The sequence below is a fragment of the Nelusetta ayraudi genome, unplaced genomic scaffold (assembly GCF_046127955.1).
Source record: "Nelusetta ayraudi isolate G7.1 ecotype Tasmania unplaced genomic scaffold, CSIRO-AGI_Nayr_v1 ptg000070l, whole genome shotgun sequence".
Classification (NCBI taxonomy): domain Eukaryota; kingdom Metazoa; phylum Chordata; class Actinopteri; order Tetraodontiformes; family Monacanthidae; genus Nelusetta; species Nelusetta ayraudi.
In genome coordinates this window covers 1,205,327-1,228,834 of record NW_027466120.1, presented here as the reverse complement: position 1 = coordinate 1,228,834, position 23,508 = coordinate 1,205,327, and the positions used below count along the sequence as shown (strand labels likewise).

General features: G+C 47.2%; 1 protein-coding gene across 1 annotated transcript in view; it reads left to right on the top strand.

Annotated features, from left to right (window-relative positions):
- kazna (kazrin, periplakin interacting protein a) overlaps nt 1-23,508 on the top strand; it is a 141,641-nt gene that overhangs the window by 38,119 nt on the left and 80,014 nt on the right. The window contains exon 4 of the mRNA XM_076042385.1: nt 4,183-4,369. Coding sequence (XP_075898500.1) covers nt 4,183-4,369 — 187 coding nt within the window. The remainder of the gene's footprint in view (nt 1-4,182; nt 4,370-23,508) is intronic.

Below are 23,508 nucleotides of genomic sequence, written 5' to 3'. Positions count from 1 at the left end.
ACTGTTGTGCTGTAACTTTCTTTTTGCTTGGCTTGACTTGAATTAAGCGCCTTGGCCGCGGGTCTCCCGCTGTGTGGAGGCAAACTCACTAGCGGTGCAGTGAAGGGTGATCCCACTCCCTCCCGCTGTCTCCATTCATATGCTAATGAGAGAACAGCCTCCACACCCACCAATTACTGATCCTCAATGCAGCCGCTGGGTCTCGATTTCCTCTGCTGACCAGGAGACGCGTCCATCCTCAGCCCCGACATAGTCGTCATTTTGGGCGACGTGGCAACAAGCGCCAGTCATGTTTACAGTTGTTTGTTGTGTTGGTTGCTTCCCGCATGAGTGGTTTGGATCAGGTGTTTAACTATGAAAAGTCTGCTACAGCCTGTAGAATGTTTTAATGGGTAAAATGGACCGTCTTTCAGCTTGTTTTATATATATATATATATATGTATATATATATATATATGTATATTTTTAAAGGCATTAACATTATTAGGTTTTTGAAAATACTAATTAAAAAAGCCCCATCAGTCTAAATTAATTCAATATTCTGCAGTATAAATGTGAAAAGCAAGTCATTATTTTAGCCACTTCTGTGCCAAACTCAGTGTCTTTTTTTAGTCCAGTGCTTTTTCCACTTCTTCTTCTTCTGCTCCTCCCTTTGGACCGTTTCCTTCAAGGGTTGCTACAGCCAATCATCTGCCGCCAGCTAACCCTGTCCTCTGCATCCTCTTCCCTCACGCCAACTAACTCCGTGTCCTCGCCGGCCATAAATATTCAGCTTTCCCTCCTCTGCACATGCCCAGACCATCTCATTCTGGCCTTTCTGGCTTTATCTCCCAGACGTTCTCCCTGACACATGCCTCACCGCCACATTACGCACGCACTCCAGACCGGCGGCCTGGCGGAGTAAACACCTAATGTCGGTGTTATGGGCGGATAAAAGTAAATCCTCTTACCAATCAAGACGCGGCGGCATCTTAATCACCCACTCACCCAGGTTCTAATAGACTTTTAAGATTCTTGACAAGAGATGAATTTCATTAATGAACGCGGTATGACATTGGGATTACCCGCCCCCTTGTGTCTTAAGTGCGGCTGAGTACAGCGGGCGCGTGCCCAGCCTGGTCCCGCCCTGGTCCCGCCCTCTGTGACTAAAGATCATATGCGACGGTAGGGTCGTCTATAAATAACAACCTGAGGTTGGTTTGCCTGCCAGGCCAGAGGGGTGACTGTCTGTGCAGATGGAGGTGTGTGTGTGTGTGTGTGTGTGTGTGTGTGTGTGTGTGTGTGTGTGTGTGTGTGTGTGTGTGTGTGTGTGTGTGTGTGTGTGTGTGTGTGTGTGTTGTACCCTGCTCCCCTTGTTGCCTTCTGCAAAGGGGGACCATTTATCAGCACATGTAGACAAAAAGTGCCTGGAGCTTCAAGGTGATATTTTGTCCCTTCGCAGCTCTCGAGAGCAGAGGACCATGATCACCCCGACAGCATCTGTGCGAATCTCCCTTTTTCAAAGTTAATGTAATGACTCAATCAGTGTTTAGAGTCATTGGGACGGCCCTGCGATGAACTGGCGACTTGTCCAGGGTGTCACCCTGCCTTCGCCCTAAGACAGCTGGGAGAGGCTCCAGCAGAGCCCCGTGACCCTGAATAGGAATAAGCGGGTATAGAAGATGAATGAATGACTGAATGAATGAGTCATTGGGACTAAAAGGAAATGTTTGTTTCCTCTCACATAATGTTTTTTGTTTCTTTTTTCTTTTTTTTTCTCTCGATATGATGATTTGTCTTTCACACGTTTAATATAGCAGGTGTTTCAGTTGCTAAAGAAATAAGAACAGCATGGCGAGTTCTGGTACCTGGAGGAAAAGATTAAAGCACGACCGCACTGTTGTTGTAGGGAAACACGCTCTGACAGCTGGGTGTCAGATTATAACCAGGAGGTGCAGGATTGAGTCAGGTTAGTGAGACAGTTGCAAATTCATACATAGTTTACTGTTACTGTAAAAACACCTCTGCTGCACCTTTAAACATGCCATACAACACAAAGTCATAGCATCAGCCCCAAAGTCACTCAGCGCAACCTTCTGCAGGAGGAAGCAGCTTTAATAACAGTCAGTCTCATTTCCATTGGAGAGGTTGCTTCCTGTGTCCATGTCTACTGGTGACTGTAAGGAGAAAGACTGATGATAACCCTTTGTGTCTTAATGACATTCTCTCATGGATGGGTCTCACAGATTGCAAGACGTCCTGTGGCAGTTTGGCAGCTCTTTGGATTTGGGATTTTTTTTTTCTTTGAAAAAAATATTGACATAGATCTATCAGCAAAAAACACAGACTTGCATTCTTACAATCCTACTTTTTATTTCAAATGTGGACACATTACCGCTCAGACACACAAAACAAAGAAGATATAGAAATGAGGCGCTGATGACATAATGCAAACACAATGCTGTATCACAATTCACAAAACCACTCCTTGTCACTTTCAATATTTCATTCATTTTATTGTATAACAATATAAGACAATAATAATAGTCATCACTATCTGTGCGGCACATTCAAAAAAAGCCCCACACAATTCCATCCATAAAAGTGGCAAAAGTGTCTTTTAATAAAGAGTTAGCTGTGAACTGTTGCACTTCCTGCTAAAATCTTAAACCAACGTTTTGAAGTAACTTCTATGCATTCGTGTGATTTTACACTTCAGTTTTCCAATGTTAATCCCATTTCCAAAAAAAAAAACACCAAAAAAAAAAAAAAAAACACCAGCGTCGTGATTATTACGTCACTTAAGATTTCAGCCAGACTCCACTTCCATACATGAACAAGCGCAAACGGCGGCTTCTGTCTGCGGCCCTCTGAGCTGCAGCGAGCAACAAGTGCGCCTGGCTTCCCTCTCTGACCTCCCTGCAGGAGCCGAGCTGAGCTGGGGGGTAGAAAAAGAAAAGACGGCGTTTGTTTGGAGGAGGAATACCTCGCTGCCAGCGTGACGAAAGCCGTGTTTGCGTAGCTGCTGCTGCTGCTTCTCCTCCTCCTGCTGCTGCTTCTCCTCCTCCTGCTGCTGCTGCTGCTGCTGCTGCTGCTGCTTCTCTTCCTCCTCCTCCTGCTGCTGCTGCTGCTGCTTCTCCTCCTCCTGCTGCTGCTTCTCCTCCTCCTGCTTCTTCTCCTGCTTCTCCTCCTGCTGCTGCTGCCGCCGCCTTCGCTACGTCGTCTCTCTGTCACACTAATGATTTCCTTCCCTTTTGTCCTCAAGGGGAGGTGCCCGCGTTGCAAAGTGAGAGGAGGACAGAAGGGGCAGAGGAGGAGCGGCAGTGTTTCAGTCAAGTTGAGGCTTAGCCACAGTTTACGCGTCGGCTCAGCTTGAAGGGGAACAAAAAAAAAAAAAGGCTTCCTTGTCTCGCACCCTCGCAGCATCAGTATCTCCGTCAGACAGATGTGCGGTGGGACCCCCCCCCCCCCACCTGAACCCCCACCCCGCCTGAATCCCCCTGCCCTCCCACGTGGTCTCTCACCAGAGCACACACACACACACACACACACACACACACACACACACACACACAGCTCCCCCCCTCCCACCCAACCCCCCACCCGCTCGGCGCAGATGGTACGGTCCATTTAAAAAGGTGCTTGTCATCTCTGGGTGCTCTGTGTCCTTTCAACAGTCGGCTGCAGGGAGCACATTTCACCAGGGCCACTGCCGCCTCGCACGCACGCACGCACGCTCACACACTCGCACACGCAAACACGCCGACAGGCACACGCAGCTCAACTCCCGCTGAACTCGCGGAACACGTGCGCACAGGCTCGCGCGCAAACACTTGACGCACGCACGCACGCACACGAGCACGCGGCATCCTCTTCCTCCTCCTCCTCCTCCTCCTCCTGCAGAGCCAGCGCGTCCTCCTCCTCGCCGGGTGCCTCTCTCTCTCTCTCTCTCTCTAAGGGGCAAGAAGGACCAACTGCTTTGAGGATTTTACCCCTGGCTCTCTCTCACACGCGCACACTGGGCGAGCGTGGGGGTCGAGGAGAGGGGTCGAGGGGCTGGGGAGGCTGGGGGGCTGCTTTGGCGTGGAAAGAGAGGAAGGGATTTACCACGAGGGGACGCCTCCCCCCCTTTTTTTTCTTTCCCGCGGGAAACGCTCAACTTGCCGGCATGACACCCCGCGCGGGCTCCCCTCTGCTCGGCAGGCGAAGATCCTGAAGATGATGGACGACAACAAGCAGCTGGCCCAGCGCATCGACGGGGCCATCCAGTCGGCCAGCCAGGAGGTGACCAACCTGCGCTCGGAGCTGAGCGCCACCAGCCGCCGGCTGGCCGAGCTGGGCGCCGACGACTCGGCCGGCGTGCTGGAGACCCTGCAGCACAACCACAACGGTAGGAGACACACGTGTGTGTGTGTGTGTGTGTGTGTGTGGAAGGGTGAGAGTGAGAACTCCCATGCATCTGTGTGCACAACAGCGTTTTTCCGAGTGTCGTCTGTGTGTGTGTCCGTTGTGAAATACAAGGTGTCTCACTATCTTGCGAGCGCATGTTTTAAAGTGCACAAGTCTGCTGCTGCTTTCTGGCTGGCGTCGACTCTGGTCCCTCCGCCTCTCGTGTTGAATAATTAACCTCCTGAACCCTTAAGAGGGGGTCCCGCTGGTGGTGGTGGTGCACTTCAGAGAGGGCAGAGTGGCTAAAGTTACATGAACCTCTGCGACTGTCTGGCACTCAGCTCGGCTCGGCTCGGCTCAGCTCAGTTCTCTCCTCTCTCATGGATCCGTGTCTCCCGAGAGGGAAGGCCGGGGGGGGGGGATTCACGAGGTTGCTGTGGGTTACTGTTACCGAGAGATGTTTGAATGGCTGCCCGCTCTGTAGAATGTGTGCGCGTGTGCGCTCGTGCGTGCGTGCGTGTGTGTGTTTGCGCCAGCAGCTGCTCACGTTGCACTCTTACCAAACTTTTCCAAAAAAAAAAAAAAAAAAAAAAAACTGTTTCTCTCGGACGTGTCGGGTTTATATGTGTTTCCGACTGGTCGACTCCCGAACTTCCTGCTGCTTCCTCCAGTAGCAGTCAGCTGCTACAGCGAGCTGGGCCGTGCCATGCCGTTCCGTGCCGGGCCGTGTGCCGCCCCCCCACCCCCCACTTTGGGCTTTGGCAGCCGTCCACGACCGCCAGGCCTCCTGCCTCCGAGCCGCTCACATCTCGGCCCGGTTGAAGGTCTCTCGCCTCGCTCCGTCTTTGACATCCGCAAAATGCTGTTGGCGCGCTTTCACAACGCAGTGATGGAAGCTGTGGAGTCCACAGAGGTCAAAGAGCAGGAAATGGGAACTTTGGCTGCTTCTGAATGTGGTTCAAAATGTGGTTTAGCACAGTTTACTCGTATCTGGGCTTTTTGTCTGGGCCTCTCACAAATTGTTTCGAAAGTCGTTTCTTCTGCAGTGTGTGTGTGTGCGTGTGTGTGTGTGTATGCCCTCCAGTGTCTCTGTAACCCTGATGCAGGCTCGCACTCCTGCTGTTTCCATAGCACTGTGCGCGTTGCCTGCGTGTGTGCGCTGCAGTGACGCCAAGCATTCCTCTGGGAAGGTTTAAGCGCTGATGTCATTGTCCCTCGTCGATGAAGACGATGCTCAGCGGCGGAATCCTCCTCGTCTTTCACAGAGCCACATTAACATCAGATCAAAGACCCGGCGAGCGATCCGTTTCTTCGCGCACACTTCTAGAAATAAAAAAAAAAAGCCTCCCTCGTGAGGGCTTTTCATGAGACGCAATCATCCAGAAGCGCACCTTTTTTTTCTCTCTCTCTCTCTCCGTGACCTCAAGCCTCCTTGTCAGCGTCTGAAAGTATGCTAATGCCCCCTCCCACCACCACCACCACCACCGATGCTGAAGATTCACGCTCACTTGCTCCTGCTGTTGTGTTTCCCCCCCTCTACCCCGTATTTCCCCGCTGTCATTGTGTCTCGGTCAATAAGTCTTTTATTTTCCCCTTCACATCCACCTCTCGCCATCTTTCCCCTCCACTCCCAGCTGTTCTTTACAAGCCCGGGGTGGTGCACAATGGAAACGGCTGGGGACTGAGCGGGGGAGGGGGGGGGGGGGGGGGGATTAGGTCATTTATCATCCGTGGCTGTGTTTGGGGAGGGACGAATGTGTGGCAAAGGGGTCGGCGGTTCAGCGCGCAGCCGGCAGAGCTCGGGCGTCCTGCGGGGAAACTGTTTTTTTTTTCTGTGGCTCTCCACTACCAGCGGTGCTAACCTTGCTAGCAGCTGAGATTACCCTAATTGCATTCTAATGCCCAGGGATTTTGCATTAGCATGTTGCATCCGTCCAATTTTGAATAAATGGAAGCACTTTGTGCGGTATCTTTTGAGGGGGGTCCGCGGAGACTGCGACGTATATTTGCCGTGCAGTTGTTTGGGAATCACTTGCTACACACACACACACACACACACACACACACACACACACACACACACACAAACACACGCGCGCGCGCGAGTGGCCTCACGTTGCCTCTCGCAAAACCGCTTTGTTTTCGACTGTTCTCCGGGTGCGTTCTGGTCCTTTGGGCCGCATTTAGTTCAGTGATGCTGAGTATGTAGGCAAATGCTGAGTGGTCAAAAAGAAATGACTGGGAACCTTGTGCCCGTGGCCCCAATTTGTGCTCCTTACACTTTGCCTTTGTGTTCAGGGAAAAGTCACAGCCACCTACACGATGGAAATGGACCCCTTAAAGTACATTGTAAAGGTTCTCTGTAGTGCTTGTTGTACAACCTTTTAACAGGGGTACATATGAGGGTCCTCTCATTTTACTTATCCGTTTTTTTTTTGTTTGTCACAACTTGCAATTATTTTCATTCAGTTTAAGAACATATTCCAACTGGGACATGTAATTCTATTTAGATTGGGGCAGTGTATGGCCAAGAGACGATAGCCTGCTTACACACTGTGTTTAAAGTAACAAAACCAGCTGCTGCAGTATGTTACTATTATTCTGTTACTAGCTACCTCCTAATAGTGGTTTCTGCACCTGTTCTAAAGTGTCCATTCATATTTTCCCTCCATCTTGAACCTGCCAAGTATTAACTCTCACCGATGAAGAAGAAAACCCGACTAGCATGGTAATAACAAGCTAACTTGTGAGATGTAGGTGAGAGTGTTAGCCGGAACACAAAGTAGCTCCAATGCTTCAGTGGAATCAGACTCTTTTTGACCTACGAGGTGCTGCGATACAGAGGACTACAATTTACACTTCCTGCAACCCTTCAAAATATGAGCATTTTGAATGAAGAGTTGAATAGTACTATTGCTGGTTCTACCTGCTTTAGTTGTTCATCATATCATTAGTTATGATGAAGTCCTCTTTGCCATAAATTCCCTTAAACGTCCTTAATTAACACAACTACATGACACTGCTTTTAGTGAAAGTATTATTTAGTTTTAAAAATCTGCTCCCCAATATATCACTTTGGCTGAAAACAGAATATTCCACTGCTGCTGATTGTAAACCAGCCATCATATTATGCATTCAAAGGTTATGAGGAAAGGTCAGGATCATTGCATGCAGTGACTCACCCCATTGCTGAGTTGAGGGTTAGAATAGACAATTTGAGCAAAGTGCAGTTGGTGCTCGTCTTTCAACACAGTCGGCTGTACCAAAGGTTTTCAGTTAAAGTTTTGCAGGGCGTCTTGACAATTATTTGAACTTAACAGATTTTATCCTGTGCTAATTAAAAAAGAAAAACCAACAGAAAAATGATTAATATTCCAGGGACAGTTAACAAAAAGATCAAGGATGAGTCAGGTCTATTATATCATTTAGCAGGGAGGATATCTTTTCCCCCCCAGTTCAGAATTAATGAGCAGTGAAAGTTTGAATGTTAAAATGCCAGAGAGTTGACGTCTGTGTCGTCTCTTCTGCTATTCTGATCACGAACAGCCTCGCTGGCCAGTGGCATTAGATATTCAACAGGATTAGAAATTATTAGGAGGCCTTTTGCGTACAGAGTAGCCTGATTTTGTGCTGAGCAGTGGAGCAGCGCAGCCTTAAATGGCCCACTCACATCTTCAACACTTACACGGAAGTTATGTCTTCATCCTTATCTTAAATTGAAATGAAAAAGGTGGGAGTGAGCCTCCGCTCGTCTCCTCGTCTGGCTACTCCTTAAGCTTTATGATCCGTAGACTATTGTCATAGTCTGCTGTCTGTCAGCTCACGATCTGCAAAGAAAAGTGTCTGAGTTTTACTACTGCGTACACAGACAACGGGACGGGAATTTATGTTTTTTTTATTTGTACGCACCAGTTCATAAATATCTGTCCAGCGGCCCTCTGCTTCCGTTTCCTCTCAAATCTAACAGCTCTGCTTGGCCCGAACGCAGACTTCCCCGCTATCAGACCCGAGGCTTATGAAGGTAACATGGCATTACGCTGAAATTACTTTGCTCCGTGATTGCAATTTTCATGCATGAGTGCCGATCCGCCCCGCTCAGCGGGGCTCCTGTCATTTCCGTGCGCCTCCGTCCAATTGTCGGCATATTAGAGGGAGACACGGCTCGCACTGTAAATGCTTCATTAACATCCCAAAGAGAGCTCGCTCATTTGCATAAAATCAGCACACGTGAATCCGCTGCCGCACGTGACGCGACAGTTCCCCGCAGGCGTCCGATTTGTTCGAGTCGACAGGAATCCCTCCGAATGTATCACCACTTACAGAAGGATGATGGTGATGATGAATATTGAGAAATGTTTTGACGGTGAGAAACGATTCATTAACGTGCAACTTTGAATACAACGTCATTCTCGCAAGTGACATCAACGACTGAAAAACTTTCTTCATTTTGAGTGTGATTGGAAAACTAAACCCCTCGTTGCATATTTGGCAGGGTTTGATCTCACTGTGAGCAGCTCCTCTGAAACAATACAATATCTATTCTGTTAAAAGAAGAAGAAGAGATTTGCTCTATTATGACGATCGTCATTTTGGTGAAGACGGGCAAAACAAGTTCCCGTATGTTTCGCTTTCTAAATGTCAACACCTTCTTCACAACATGTGAGTGAATTGAGAATTGAGAAATTGAGAAAATACTCAATAATAATTTCCTAAGCTCAGCTCTATTTTTTATTATACTGTCAACATAGTTCCGCTATTGATTGAAATGGGACTGTTTTATGTCATGTTGTGAATAGGTGGAACGAAGGGTTAACCATTCCAGCCATTCTGTTGGAAAAACAAATGAACAAGGCAATGGAAATTTGACGACTGCTTTGCCACATTAAGCCGAGGACAGGAAGATTGTTTCGACTATCATTTAATGATAACCGCAACAAAGTGATTCAAGTATAAAACGCGCTTGCAGAGATTGACAGGATTTTGTGGTGAATTCTGTTTCCTGCCTATATTCTGCCTGTCCAGTCCCTGGACAAGCTGCCGTGACATTACCTTTATAGCTCTTACACTCATTGATTTATTGAAGAGGGCGAGGTGCAAAAGCTGCTGCCACTCAGAGGATCATTTGGTGCAAAATGCCAGCTGCTTGTATTAAAAAGGCAAACTGAAATACGGGCGAAGCCATCCCGGGATAATGTCGCCATAAAAGCCTTCACTGACTCTTCTCAAGCTGGGAGAACGTAGCCGAATCTCATTAGCGCTTTTGTCGATGGAGATGACTTTCGAATGCCGCTCTGTCTCCCGCAATGAGAAACTTAATGGCTTGTGCGGGGAGAAATGATAGACCTCCTCAGGTTTCGCGTGCGCCGCGCATTTTATCGGGCGTTTACTCTAAGTTAGCCAACAGATGGCCACTTCGTAAAAGTGCTTCGGAAAATGTAAATGGCAACGTTGCCTGTGGCCAGTTTCTCACGGCTCCTCCTCGTGTGGCTGCCAGGCTGCAACAACTTTCTGGTTGAGCCCCAGGCCTTGGAGGTTGTATTTGGGATGGGAGTGACTCCCGTCGGCATTATTAATAAAGGGTAGCAAATAAGTTATAAAGTTTTCTAATGGTGAGCGACGCCTGGAACTGCGTGCTGGGTTCGTGTTGCCATTACTGAGTGTGAGTGTGGGCGCTCATATTAAAATGTTGGCACCAACTCTTTACGTCGACGTGCAAAGATTGCTGTTCCTGTTTTTACAAGTATTTTGTAATTGGTGTGGCTAGCGTTGTGCGGTGCACAGTAATGCAGTCAGATGAAAAGAGCTGCATGTTTCCCCGGGGTTCTTCTCAACACCTGAGGCACAGCGTGGGACATTCTACACGCTGGGATGCGGCGACGTGCCAATGCAGAGCCGTTTTACCACACAGATGACAGGAGGAAAGAAGTTGGACTTTTCCATTCCTCCCGGTGAGAGCGACTCCATGAAGGTGACGGGTCAGGATGGTGCAACGCCAAGCTGGACAGAGCTCCGTGGGCAGTGACGGAAGATCTCATTAATTTGATGGAAAGCTTCATTAGGGCTTGATAGTGGATGGTTGGCGGGCTCCTTATATGGCACCCCGGCACTTTCACCTAATGGCTTTTCCTTTTACATGTTCGCCACGTTGGAACTGCTAACACACACCGGGAACAAAGTTCTCCCTCTTTTGAGAACGCAGGCGTGGAGTCATTTGTGGCTACATTGTCGAAAATGAGCGTAAAGTGAGAGGGAATGAGAGAGGAAGCTTCATCTGCGGCGGCGCATACATCTATTAAATGAGACTGCAGTGTGAATATCTGCCCAGCGGATACAGATGTGCTTTATTGCCCAAGAGAATGAACTCCAATAGGCTGAGATGGGAGATGAGGAAAAAAAGTGTGGGTTTGTGCCCCCCCCCTCCCCGGCTCACATCATTCAGAAATCACTGAGGGGAATGGTGGGGGAGCACAAACCGCCAGGCTTCTCATGGTCCTTGCCAGCAATTATTCACGAGCTACAAGTTGCTGCCGCAGAGCCGCAGTCAGTCCCTGCACTCATCTGCAACTCATGACCCACTGTTGTGCAGAGATCAGGGTGCGTTTTGTCCGCACTTTGTGACCTCCGGCGTCCTGGTGCGTGAGAAACCAGCGGCACCCCCTCCGCAGGTCTACCTCTGCAACAAGGGGTTAAATTTAGACGCTAGTTGGGCGGTATATGGCGTGTGCAACCCAAGATGATAAGGGTATTTAGGGCTTAGGTAGACTGGTATAGAATTACTGCATAGCCCCGCGTTGGCACAGGCATGCCTCGGTGCATCCTCCTCAGACATATTTACCGCACCTGGCTTGGATTTCTCCTCTGCATTCATCCCAGGCTGCAACTGTTTGGTGGCTGACAAAAAGCGTGGGATGTCGGATCAGAGATTCTGCAAAGCCCCCGTGGTTGCCGCTTTGCTCGCGACCACCACGTAATGTGGAGACGCGAGGGGTGTTTTCAACGTTTGTCACGCCGTGCACATAAGCAGCTTGATCAGAGTTATTTTCCCAGCTTTGAGCGATGACATCAAGGAAGTCGAGAGGTACTTATTAGCGGCAGAAATGCGACATCGCCGTTTGGAGTATGAAAGAGGACAAGGGAGGTGGAGAGGAATGCTCCGCCTCCCTTGTCCTCTCGATTACATGCTGTTGGGGTGATGATAGTGTTCAACTTAGGTTCACCGTTGGGTTGTGTAACTGCACTCTTGACACTTTCGCACGGATAAATGCAGGTCACGTTCCGCCTCGGCTTGACGTCTTCTCCAGAAAACAAAAGTTTGGGTGCTCATATTAATAATTCATCGTATAAGTTATTGTTTCTTTGCGCTGCAGTCATATCACAGGCTTGTCTGTCAGCAAAACGTGCCTCTGTGGGCACTGCTGGTGACAGAGAGCCGAGGCTTAATGTTTGCAGATTCATGACATCAGCATGATTACAATGCAGCACGAGGTTCTTCTCACCCGCATGCTTTGGAAGTTGCATGAGCTCATTGGAAAGGGCAGAACGTGGGGTAGGGTTGTTGAGAACTAGTTGTGTGTGTGTGTGTGTGTGTGTGTGTGTGTGTGTGTGTGTGTGTGTGTGTGTGTGTGTGTGTGTGTGTGTGTGTGTGTGTGTGTGTGTTTGACAGATGCAGGGGACTTGCCTGACAAAGTGAATTTGTTGTTTGTTCATTTCAGCCTCTTAAATCAAAGTAAAGCAATTATCATTCATACTTGGATCCCATGAGTGAAACCCTAATGCAATTTGTCCTTTGTTTGGAATTGACGATCATATTAAATAGAGATATATGAATTGACAGCGGCACACATTCCCCAAGATTGCCTTTACTTTCATTTATTTCTTGTTATCGTCCTTCTGTTGTTTTTTTGTTTTTCTTCCTTTCAATCAAAATCACATTTGCCACAGACACTCTGCTGTTTTGCTGTCCGCTCCAGTCTGCCAGTCGAGCCAGGCCGTTGTGAATATGAGCGATCGCCCTGTCTGTGCTTGTCCATATTTCAGTGTGCAGGCAGACTGCCCAGCTGGTTCCCGCTGGGTTGCTGTGGCAGATTGGGCAAGGCTGAGGCTGCCGCGGGTAGGCCGCGGCCTTGCACAGCCAGAGCCATAACTCACACCATGGATGCATTTCCTTTCCATACGGTTTGGCCGTCACATCCTGCTTTTGCAGTCCTGAAGCCGCTCTAGCCAATCAGAGGTGTGTATCTCATGTTGGGTGGGCTTCAGGCAAATATAGACTGTTTTACCCGCTGCCTTTGTCGCACGCTTCTGCTGCCTGAAATGAAACGCCAACAGAACGACAACAGACTAACTCCCACTTTTGATTTGTGAATCAGTCAGTCCGTGTCCAGGTCAGTGTGTCCTGCCGTCCATTTAGCCCAGTAATGTCTGCAAGAGTCATGGAGGGAAGTCTGAGCATGTGTGGCACAGAGGGAAGGAGGCATTGAAGTCCATGTGTTTGCCATCCCTGACAAATTGGATGGCGTCTGCAGTGGATTGGAGGGGCTGTGCCAGTGTGTGTGTGTGTGTGTGTGTGTGTGTGTGTCTGGCATTTGAAGAAGGCTGGCAGGATGTGGGATGGCTGTGGGAGGGAAGAGGCCGGAGAGCAGATGTGTGTCATCACAACCTTGGCGTCACGCTAAAGGAAAGACTTTGCTGGACATAAACAGTTGGTATGACATGTGCACTGTTTCCAGCTCACTCTCCAGCACACCCGGGCCTGCATATTGCTTAAGGATGAGGAGCGTTCCAGCATATTGCTGACAAATCTTGCCTTGGATACTCTGATAAATTCTCAAAAGCTTCAGACACTGTAACCAACCGGCCCACGTTCATGTCAAATACTCAGGACAGCAAGTTGTGCTGTGTCCCTGCCCCAACACGTTGGTCTGTCTTATTCAACAATTTTGCAACTCAAATTCAGTATGTGAACATCAACATTTAGGTTTACATTTGAAAACTTAAGGATAAATACTAGGATTCAACCTTTGTTTATCAAGTGGAGGTTGATTGAAGTTGTTTAACGTTGGTTGTTGTACAGATCACTTCCTGGTTTAAGTTCAAGAACAGAATTTTGCTGGACAAAATAAAGACACACAGAGACATCATAGCACAGCTGCATAGAATGTCCTCAAGTCCTTCTCAAGCATGGCCCAATGCCTGTTACACAGTGGTGGGCAGTCAGGGCCAGCTAGGTCTTCTTCTCTGCTGGCCTAACCACAACCCGTAAATATGATAATAAAGTTATTCTCTGTAGTCTATTATTTTCACATCATATAACATCCACATGGTCGCAGCAGCAGCTGCAACAACACGTTCAATTGTTTAATAACTAATAGTCCAATAGTTTGTTTCGTTATTGTCGTTATTGTCTCTCATACCAATTGGTGACAATGCGCAGTTCATTGGACAAGTTTGGACAAGACTTTAAACTTGTGGTGTAGTGTTGGTGGACTTTTTAAGACTTTATTGAGGAATCTCTTAAAATCGCCTTTTATTTTTTTCGTTTTGATAGTGTGAGTGGCCTTAGTTACTGAGTCTTAATTATGACTAGGTCCCCTATCTGAAGGTGATCTAATGACTAAGTGTAATTCTCTATGGATTCTCAAGCTGTATTGATGGTAATATGAGGCGTATTAATTTAGGATGGACAAAATATGATGTCACTGATGGCCTAAGCTTGTAATGCATCGCCTGCCACTGCTGTTACAGGCAGGGAGAACTTACCCTCTGTTACAAGGACAGAGAAAGAAATACTGCCTGTGGTGCTATTTTCACATGTATAGTGTTTGTCTGGGGATATTCTTTATCATCTGCCTCATTAATTTCTTCCCTGTCGTAAACCCATTTTTTTTGCCTCTGCTCCTCCATTACCGGCTATGAAAAATGATCTGAAAGTCGTATTTTATCTGCCGCTGCATTTGCGCTCTGAAAATTGTTGCCGATTTGCAGCGTCAGGTTAGATGCACTGTTTGTTCCATCAGACTACAGAATGCACAGCAAATATTTGCTCTGACAGATAAGGCGAGGCAAACAAAACGGGATCCATTAATGCTTTTTATCAGGTCGCGAAGCAGGTGCATCACACTCAAAGACACCACAGGTGGGTGTGAATTTTGCATGATTACATTATTACAGACAGAAAAGCTAATTTTCACCGAAACTCGAGCAATCACAGCTTTTTGAGGTTAGTTGAACCTGCGGGGGAGACAGCGTGCCTCAGAGTGAACGCTTCTGTTCCTTTTATCTTTTTTGTTGTTTGTTTGTTTGAACCTCTGAAGGATCTCTCCCTGTTTTTTTTGCGAGGAATCATATGTTCAATCTTAATTGTTCTAAGCACTAAAAGCACCAAAGCACACTTCTAGCACTAAAATTTCAAAATAAGAGCATTGAATGGGGAAAAAAAAGAAAGAAGAAGAGAACTACCCCTGAATCCACAGTACTGTACAACCTTATTATTTTGAAAGTCTTATTTCTAACTGGGGTCTCCAACCTGGACAGAAAGCCTTTTTAGTCTCTGCGCAACTAGCATTGATTATGTAAATTTCTGGCCCTAGGGAGCTGATCACAGTGCAGGCTGTGTTTGAGACAGAAGCAGGCAGCAAAAGTGTTTGATTAGGGCAGATGGATCTAAAGGCACCTTTCAACAGTCTCCCATTGATCTCAAGACCACCAAGAGGAAGATGTAAGATCCTCGCGCAGTAATTGGAAACGTGTCTCCAATGGCCGTTTAAGGCCCTTTGAATCTTTATCTGTGCAAATCTGCTCAGATGTCTGATCAATAGTGGAACAGAGACCACAGCCACCAAATGTCTCCTTTCTAGGCAGGAACTGAAAGGGAGAGTGTTCTGATCATGGAATGCAGAACTCTGAAATTTGCCGGGCCTTTTTGATTCAACATAACCTGGACGTTGCAGTTGAGTGGCAGGATGATTGAAGATTAATCAGATAATCAGATTAATCAGTCTCAGAGCTGGAAGTTTTGAAAAACTTTGCACACATTCTTAATTTGCCAATTACCACTCAATTTGTTTCTGAAATGTTTGGCATTTACTCCCTTACTCTGGTAAACAAAACCACCTGTTGCCTAATTTCTTTCGACGCTGCAAAGCTTAGATGCTCTATGTGCCGCCAATCAGCTCACTGCTCAGAATGTGGGCTCAGTGGTTTGTTATTTACCTGACCTTTTAAAATTTTGCACCATGCGAGAAGGAGACAGACTTAAAGAAAACAACAGCAGCAACAACAAAAAACCCGCTTAAATTATAAGTCAAAAACCAGAGAAAGTTTTAAAAAGTGTCTCTTAGCGCAAGAAAATCCTTGAAAGTGTGGTGCAGATTCCTATTTGTACTCCCCAAGTACGTTCTTATTAGAGACGTTACAAAAGCACAGGTACAGCCAGCTGCTCTGCCAGTCCAAAAGCAGCCTCGGCATTTCATCGCTCTCCGTGGATGAGTCTTTGTCTCACCTACGCTGCAACAAAAAAAAAAAAACAACCAAAAAAACAGAGTTCAGCCAGAGTTCAAAGGGAAGTTGAAAGGAAGAGAAAGGTTGTTTCTTTTTGTTTTTTTGCTCCTGTTCTCTTGTCAGATTTTCCCCCACCTGGTAGGAGAGGTGCAAGTCTTTGACAGCCTCAAGGTTGCAGGTGTGGCATGAGGAGGAGACAGTTTCACCAGGCGCCCTACAAGTCAGGGTCGAGCGCGGTGACAACTGGTGACCTGTCAGCTGATGCTGATCACAGAAGCGGTAAATTTCCATCCCACTGAAATCAGTTGTTTAACAGTGCTGTTCCATTCACTATAGTATATACCTACTGCTATAATAAGTAAAGGGATTTTGACTTTTCTTGTTGTGCATATCCATTAATAATCACAGTGAAGCCGGTTACATAATTAAAAAGGCTTCTTGTTGTTGTTGTTGGGGGCGCCAGATATCGTCTTGAAGTCCCGTGCTGGATTTTTCTTTTTCAGCTAGATCCCCATTATTAAGTCTTCATATTGCAAGAAAATCCTGGGGATTGATTCTCGTCCGCAGCCGAAGCAATAAGCAGCTTATATAACATTGTCAATCCATCAGATCATCAAACAGCGTCTGAGCTCGCGCTGCCTAATCCGCAGTCAGACCTTTAGCTCAGACGCTATCAGGAGGCTCACTTATGATTTTGCCAAAACCATGGACCTTATAAGGTCGGATGAATCTGCAGCCTGTAATGCGATCAGCGTTGCGCTGTTGCATGTCTTCGTTGACCGGGTGGATGGGTGGATGGGTGGATGGGTGGCCTTTTGTTGGCAGGTAAAGTGGATTCTAAGGGGCAGCGCTCTCCTCTTTTGCCTCGCAAGCGATCGATCTGCGCGAGGAGCGACAGGCCGGCATGCGCCTTGTCTTTCTCCATCCACAAAATTGACTTACAGCCGGCTCAGCGCTCAGATATTGCTCCACTGCCGGCGGTGTCAGAGGACCCCTCTTTGGCCCCCGCTGCACACCGTGTCGCCACGGTGTATCAATGGCTCATTGATTGCTGGCCCCTACAGACATCTTGCTGTGTTGTTGCTCCCGCTTGCTGCACACTGCCAAAATATCCACGACGTGGCTCAGAATTGACGTCAAGAGGATTCATGGCGGCGGGGAAATATGGCAGGTCCTGAAGGGTCCTGTAGCCTCCTGTAAGGCCTTTATCTGAAGGGCTGTGAACATACTCATACACACAGGAGAATCTAATGTCCACAGCAAACTGGAAGTTATGAATGTATTGAGTTCGATGTTTAACACCTAATGAGTGCCATGGAATGTCAAAAAACAATCTTTTTTTTTTGTCTCTTTTTATCTTTTTCCCAAAGCAAAGTGTCCAAAGTTCAAGTCCCATACACCTGTTTATATATTTTTTTTAATGTTGGATTTCAATGGAGCAGCCTTTCTTGATTATACAGTCCAAAAACCAAGGTAAACTGCAGTTCTTCAGAAATATTTATATACTTATATCTAAAATGGTTTTAGCCCCTGGCCAGTTTTAACTTCCCGCTAAGACTGATACACTGTTGGACCTTCGACGTGTTTGTAAGGAGACAAAAACAAGGAGGCCGCAAGGCTGATGAGCAATATGCTGGGAGAGCTATCAGTGCCCTTTCTGACATCACAAAGGACCAATTTCCAGAACCGTGTGATTAGCTTTCTGATCAGTGGAGCTCGCAAGAAAGCATGTGCTTTTCTGTAGAAGAGTAAAATAAAGGTGGCCGTTGATTCGCAGCAGCAGGCCAGGAGCTCAGTTGTTCTTCTCCCAGGAGGCTCTGATGACATACGAGTGTTTGCTTCGCTTTACTGAAGTACGTTTTGACCAAGATGACGCCATTAATCACCCAACAGTTTCACTTTTTTCCGTTTTATTATTGTTGCCTTGCAACCACCCGGATCAGTAGCCAGCGATTCTGCACTAGAGTGGACGCGTATATTGATGACTAAATAGCTGTCGTGACCACAGTTGCTTATATTTAATATGAAACAAACATTCCACATGATCGCGGGAGAACCGGGATCACCCGGTGCCGCTGCTGCCTTGCAGACTCTCTCCACGAGGCTCTGCTGTCTCCTCGGGCTGGCGAGCGCCGGGCCTCGCTTCTCCACATCACAGCGTTGCTTGAGGATTAAAGTCTCTTGAAGCGCCTGCATGCCTCCAATCCCTCTCGTCGCTTATCACAGCCGCACGATCACGCTATCAAAGCCCGGGCCCCAATGCCTTAGCTTCAGAGTGCGGCCGGCCCCTCGATAGCTCGGCGAGATGAAAAGACCCCGACGACGGCGCTGGAAAGCTTAATTGTGGCCTCTCGCTGCGCTGCCACCTGGCAGTCCCACCTATGCGCCAGGGTCCGTTCAGGACTTGGGCTGCCTGACGGGACGCCCGCTGAGAGCTTTTAGTTAAATCTTACATATGTATTTTTTCCCTCTCAGCTCATTAGCATTCCGTGGTGGTGGGGCACGAGCGGGCGAGGATAAGATGAGAGAAACTGATGAGAGGAGAAGCGAGGAGGTCGGGTGCCAGAAATAGATCAAAACCTAAACCGACTCCGCAGTCCTGGTGGACACCAGCGGCACTGGCGGGGAGGGACGGGAGGTGGGGGAACGGAATGTTGGCCTGGAAGGGTGGATGCGCTAAATGGAGCGGTCTGGCCAGATCGCAGATAGACGGTGCGGCAAAACGAGCAGCTCCGCTAATGACAGGAAGTATTTAGGAATACTGATAACAGTGAGCAGTCCTGGCTGTGATTGAGAGGGATGCAGATTAGACGGACCCTCAAGCTTTTTCTGCCTCTTTTTCTCTCTTTCGCTCCGTCTCTTCACTCGGGCCCCTTTATCTCGTCTTACTTTGGCTCTTCTGACTGCGATCAGCGGAGAGATAAGGGGCTCGTGATTCTTCTATTTTCCACTCCATTAGTCCGACTCTCCTCACGCGGTCGGTCGGTCTATCGGCGGGCGAGGCACCGTTTGTCCTCTCGCCTTCTCTGTTGTCCAAGGCCCTCGCTTCAGAATGATTTTTTTTTAATCACTGGAGTGTTCTTAATACTTTCAAATAGACGGCAAAGGCATAAAGGGAAGGGAGATATCTGGGTGGGAGAGATCAGTTGATTCGAGTTGAATTGCGTGAACACTAAGATGCTGAAAGTGCAGTCAATTTTTCCGCCGTCAGGATTACTACAAGTAACATTTTAAGTCTGTCGCAGAGGCGGGAAGCAGCAAGACCCATAATTCACTGTGCAAATGTACACGCCTGGTCTCATTCAGGACACGGTGTGCAGGAGCGAAGCCACTCTAGTGTGTCAGGTGGAGTCTTTGGACGGCTTGGAGGCTGGTTGTTGCTGTACCTAGCTTGCATCGCTGTGATTGGTTGTACATTCATTGGTTGTGCATAGTTTTGTGTTGTATTATTCACAAGGCACCGGGCTGATTCTCAGTTCTGAATTTGTGGATTCAAGAGCGGTGAAGCTACTGTCTGAAACCTGAAACAACTTTAGTTCAGTCAGTCTGATGATTCTCTCTTTGCGCGCTAGCAGAAGAACAATCTCGCATTGCAGCTGAGGGGAAAATGCTCTTGCATTCTAGTTTGTGTTTCTTAAGTTTTAGTTTGTCAAAATTTTCAGGGGGTAGTATGGGGAGAAGGGTCTTCACATGATGTCAAATAGCTCAATTCAATGCGTGTAGCCTTGTATCTGGCATTTCTAGAGAGAGAGCAAAGTCACCGGCCACGACCAACAGGGCTGGAAAGTTCCCAGTCGAGAAGGCCAACGTCCACACGGAGAGCAGGGTGGGTGAAGTCGCTGGCGGCGCCTGAGCGTGGCGTGTTTGGGCCTTGATTAGAGAAAAGCAGGCTGAGGCTAATGCTTGTGGGGGTCTGTTTCAGCACTGGCGACCACAAAGACTCACCGCAGTGTTTGGGAACACTGGGCAACTTGGATCTTTTTTTCCTTTTGATCAGGACCTTTTCATTAGACCCACTCGACCACCCTCACTGTGACTTACCACCCAGATCGCCTCCTGTGTCCGCAGTGTTTCTAACTTGCAATTCTCGTGTTTTGTTCTTTGCACGATTTAAAGGACAATTTCACGTTTATAAACTGCCATTATAGTTAAGTAACAGTAAACTTTTGTGTAACGTGAAGCATCTGACTGTTGCTGGATTGAGGTTCTTTTCAAGTCATATTTCAGTGCCCGTGTAGCCCTTCCTCCTACCTGCTATCACCTCCATGACCACTTTTACGCATCTTTCAATTAAATAATTAATGTTCCTAATTCTAGAATGGTACAAGAACAGAGCCGCAGCGCAGCACATTTGTGCCTTTGAGCTCTGAGTCGCTCTCCTGCCAACACATTGACTGCTGCAGAGTCACTAGCCATTACCAGTTGGCTAATTACACACACAGACACCTGCCCACACACACGTACACACACACACATGCACAGATGGCTGCTTTTGTTACACATGGCCTCTCTTGCACTCAAAGCTTGCTGTAAACTTCAGGTCATTTGGAGCTTGTGTTTAAAGCTGCAGTGTGGCCAGAATAGTTTGCAATGCCCTGCAGACCAAACGGAAATATGAAACTACCACTTACAACAACACACTAATGCAATTGTACACAATGCCCTATTAAAACAAAGGGCCACACGGAAATGCCATTGCTGTATCTGCTCTATGACACAAGTCGTCAAGTTGATTTTGAGAGCCTGTTTAATAAAAATCTCATTTAGTTTGAATGGAACTGCCTGAATATCAGTATAAACTCTTCCTCCTCCTCCCCATCAGGGTTTTTGCAGTGCTGCAATTAAAAAAAAAAAAAAAGTCAGGGGCCAAAATCACTCCTCTTAATTCTACATTCTAGCCAGAATTCAATGTTGTTCACCAGGCGTTCTGTTTATTCATTAACCGTGACGATAACATGTTATCCTAGATGCCGCTGGACACACATATCCTGCATCTAATTGGGGCCCAGGGCAAACCCACTACGGCCAGTATTTGCATTCTGTGATGAAAAGGATTTTTGTGGGTTTTGCCGCAATCTGCAGCGGGGGCAAAGAGAGGCGGGAAGTGCGGAGACAGGAAATTGGAAAGGAGGAATGCGGAGATGGAAGGCTGGTAGCGAAAGCGACAAACACTCGGCGAGGACACTGGCAGGCGGCGGAGGAAGAAAATGGAATAGATGTAAATAGACGGCATGAAACAGATGCAGTCAGAGAGGAGGAATGTGAAAGTCCTCCAGGATCATTGTGGGAATTTGGTTCCCTGTTTGTTGCAACTTCGGAGGTTTAGTCAAGTCCTAATGTACGGATTATATGCAGTGTGCGAAACACCTGTCAATATAATGTGGGAGTGGGGAGGGGACTCCATCCTCCTAATTGTTACTCAATACCAATCTAAATTTCCTTGAACATGCAAGAGGCCTATAATAACCCTACAGTATGTCATGGATGCAAACCACGACAGTCTACATTACAACACATACACTTTCACACAAGATTGGCAAACAATTGTGAGTAATACACTGCTCAAAAAAAAAAAATAAAGTCAACACAAAAATAATACATCCTAGCTATCAATTAAGGAAATGTTCCAGTTGAAAATCTTTATTAATCACACAGTGGAATGTGTGAGAACAAATTAACATAAAAATGTACATTTAAATTATTATCCCATGGGGGTCTGCATTTTGAATCCTATTCAAAATAAAAGTGGAAACTCAGAACACAGGCTGATCCAACTTCAGTGGAAATTCCTCAGGACAAGTCAAAACGAGGCTCAGTGGTGTGTGTGGCCTCCTCGTGCCTGCATGACCTCCCTACAACGCCTGGCCATGCTCCTGATGAGACGGCCAATCGTCTCCTGAGGGATCCCCTCCCAGACCTGGATTATAGCGTCAGTCAGCTCCTGGACAGTCCGTGGTGCAATGTGGCGTTGGTGTATGGAACGAGACATGATGTCCCAGATGTGCTGAATTGGATTCAGGTCTGGGGAACGGGCAGGCCAGTCCATTGCATCGATGCCTTCATCATGCAGGAACTGCCGACACACTTCAGCCACATGGGGCCTGGCATTGTCATGCGTCAGAAGGAAGCCAGGGCCCACTGCACCAGCATATGGTCTCACAGTTGGTCTGAGGATCTCATCCCGGTACCGAACCCTAACAGCAGTCAAGGTATCTCTGGCTAGCACAATCAGAGCTGTACGGCCTTCGAAAGAAATGCCTCCCCAAACCACAACTGACCCACCGCCAAACCGGTCGTGCTGGATGATGTTGCAGGCAGCGTAACGTTCTGCACGGTGGCTCCAGACTCTGTCATGTTGACCACATCTGCTCATTGTAAACATGCCCTCATTTGTGAAGAGCACAGGGCGCCAATGGTGAATTTGCCAATCTTGATGTTCTCTGGCAAATGCCAATGGCGTTGAAGTGTGATTGACTTGGAGTTACATTGTGCTATTTTCGTGTTCCCTTTGTTTTTTGAGCAGTATATTTTTGAAAATTGAATATTAGACAGGGTAATCTTAAAGACATTTTAGTGGTCATTGGTGACAGTGATGACAGTGATATATATATATGTATGTATATATATATATATATATGTATATATATATATATATACATATATATGTATGTATGTATGTATATAGGCAGCCCATGTATTTCGCACACTGATTATATTATTTCACAAATGGCATATTTTTTAGAGTGCTCTGGGAAACAAGTCACCAAAACATTTTCCCATTAAATCCCTGTTCTTCGCTGAATCAAAGCCTGTTGAACTATATTTAACTATGTGATTATCGGTATTTGCTGCAAGGTTTTGTTCACTGCGACAGGCTTCTGATTGCGCTTACCTGTAAAAGTCAAGAATTACCTCCAGCCGTAATTATTGTGAATGTTTCCTGATTAGGGGATTGGAACCTAGCAAACAGCAGCAGCTGTAGGAGCCAGAGCTTGAATGTTTTTTTTTTTTTCTTCCACTAAGCAACCAGGATACCTTAAAAGTGTCCGCTTTTGCCTCACTGTGTTTTCCACACGATGACTGCGAGGGAGCGAGAACTAGCAGCCGTTCCTGAGGCTTGCTCCTGAAAACCTATTGAAAGCTGAATCCTGAACAATGCGGTAGTGTACCACGCCAGAGGGATTGTTGGATACAGTCTACGCCTAGCGCAGTTTGACAGAGCTCCAACTGTGAATGCTCTATCTGTGGGGAAAAGCTATTAAATGCAGCACTGGTCCGGAGTAAGCGCCAGAGACATGTTGAGACAAAATAGGAGTGTGTGTTGATGGGGTGCTGTGACAGAAAGACGGAGAAAAAAAAACCCACCATCACTTTGAAGGAGTGCTATGTTTGAGAGAAGCTAGTGAAGTGCGGCTTTATCTGCCTCTCACTGGAGACGCTGCTGGTACCGCTAACAGCATTTTGATGTTGTCATTTTTCAGTTTTTGATGTTGGGAGGATTAGAGCCAGGCCAGAGTGATCTTCAGCATCGCTAACATCCTTGGTTTCAAATCTGGAATTTTTGAGAACTCAGTGCTGCTCCAAATGTGTAGCATGCATTTTCTGCTGCAAATGGGGCTCTCAAACCTTCTGCATATTATA